This window comes from Apteryx rowi, unplaced genomic scaffold, assembly GCF_003343035.1.
Source record: "Apteryx rowi isolate R43461 unplaced genomic scaffold, aptRow1 scaffold_2613, whole genome shotgun sequence".
NCBI lineage: Eukaryota > Metazoa > Chordata > Aves > Apterygiformes > Apterygidae > Apteryx > Apteryx rowi.
Genome location: NW_020448990.1, coordinates 9,321 through 10,351, shown reverse-complemented (window position 1 = coordinate 10,351; position 1,031 = coordinate 9,321). Strand labels below are relative to the sequence as shown.

The 1,031-nt window shown below is 65.6% G+C and overlaps 1 protein-coding gene across 1 annotated transcript; it reads right to left on the bottom strand.

Moving 5' to 3' along the window:
• Window positions 1-10: 10 nt before the first annotated feature.
• LOC112967039 (glycogen phosphorylase, muscle form-like) lies at window positions 11-1,025 on the bottom strand (the record flags this gene model as incomplete). The annotated part of the gene is made up of 2 exons (XM_026067741.1): window positions 649-1,025; window positions 11-137 (listed from the first exon to the last, which is right to left on the bottom strand). Coding segments are annotated over exons 1-2 (495 nt in total), but the record flags the coding sequence as incomplete, so codon positions are not given.
• Between the last annotated feature and the right edge of the window lie 6 nt (window positions 1,026-1,031).

The window sequence follows — 1,031 nt, the reverse complement described above, 5'->3', positions numbered from 1 at the left end:
ATCACCCCACAGCACCCCGTACCTCGGCGATGACCTCGGCCAGCCCCGGGTTGCAGAGCACCAGCCAGCGGCGCGGCGTGATCCCGTTCGTTTTGTTCTGGAACTTTTGGGGCTCCAACTCATAGAAATCCTTGAACCTGGGCCGGGAGCGGGACATCAACGGGGACAGGGTGGGATGGGGACATCAACGGGGACAAGGACGGGATGGGGACATCAGTGGGGATGGGATGCGGAGCAGGACATCAAGGGGGATGAGGATGGGATGGGGACATCAACGGGGATGGGGATGGGATGGGGACATCAATGGGGATGGGGACATTAATGGGACAGGATGGGGAGTGGGACATCAACGGGGATGGGGAGAAGAACATCAACAGGGACATCAACAGGGATGGGGACCAGGACAGGGACAGGGACAGGGATGGGATGGGGAAGGTGACATCAACAGGGATGGGGACATCAACAGGGATGGGACAGGATGAGGACGGGGCCATCAACAGGGACAGGGACGGGGACTGGGTCATGGGAAGGAGGAAGGAGAGATGGAAGGATGGAAGGTGGAGGAGGATGGGAGGGATGGAGGAATGGAGGGATGGAGGGATGGAGGGATGGAGGTTGGAGGATGGAGGGAGGGGACCAGGCACCTACACAGTCTTCTTGAGGATCTCGGAGTGGATGCGGGCGACGCCGTTGACGGCGTGGGAGCCGGCGATGCAGAGATGCGCCATGTTGATGCGCTTCACGCTGCCTTCCTCCACCAGCGACATGCGCCGCAGCCGGTCGTGGTCCCCGGGGTAGGTGGCGTAGACGCGCTGCGCGGGGGGCCCAGGCGTCCGGGCCGGGCCGCCCCACGTGCACCGCATCCCCCGGGGGGTCCAGGCGTCCGGGCCCCCCTCCAGCCCCCATCCCGGGATCCCAGGACCTCGGGGCCCAGGTGTCCGGGCCCCCCTCCAACCCCCGTCCCAGGACCACAGGAACTCGGGGCCCAGGCGTCCGGGCCCCCCTCCAACCCCCATCCCGGGACCCCAGGA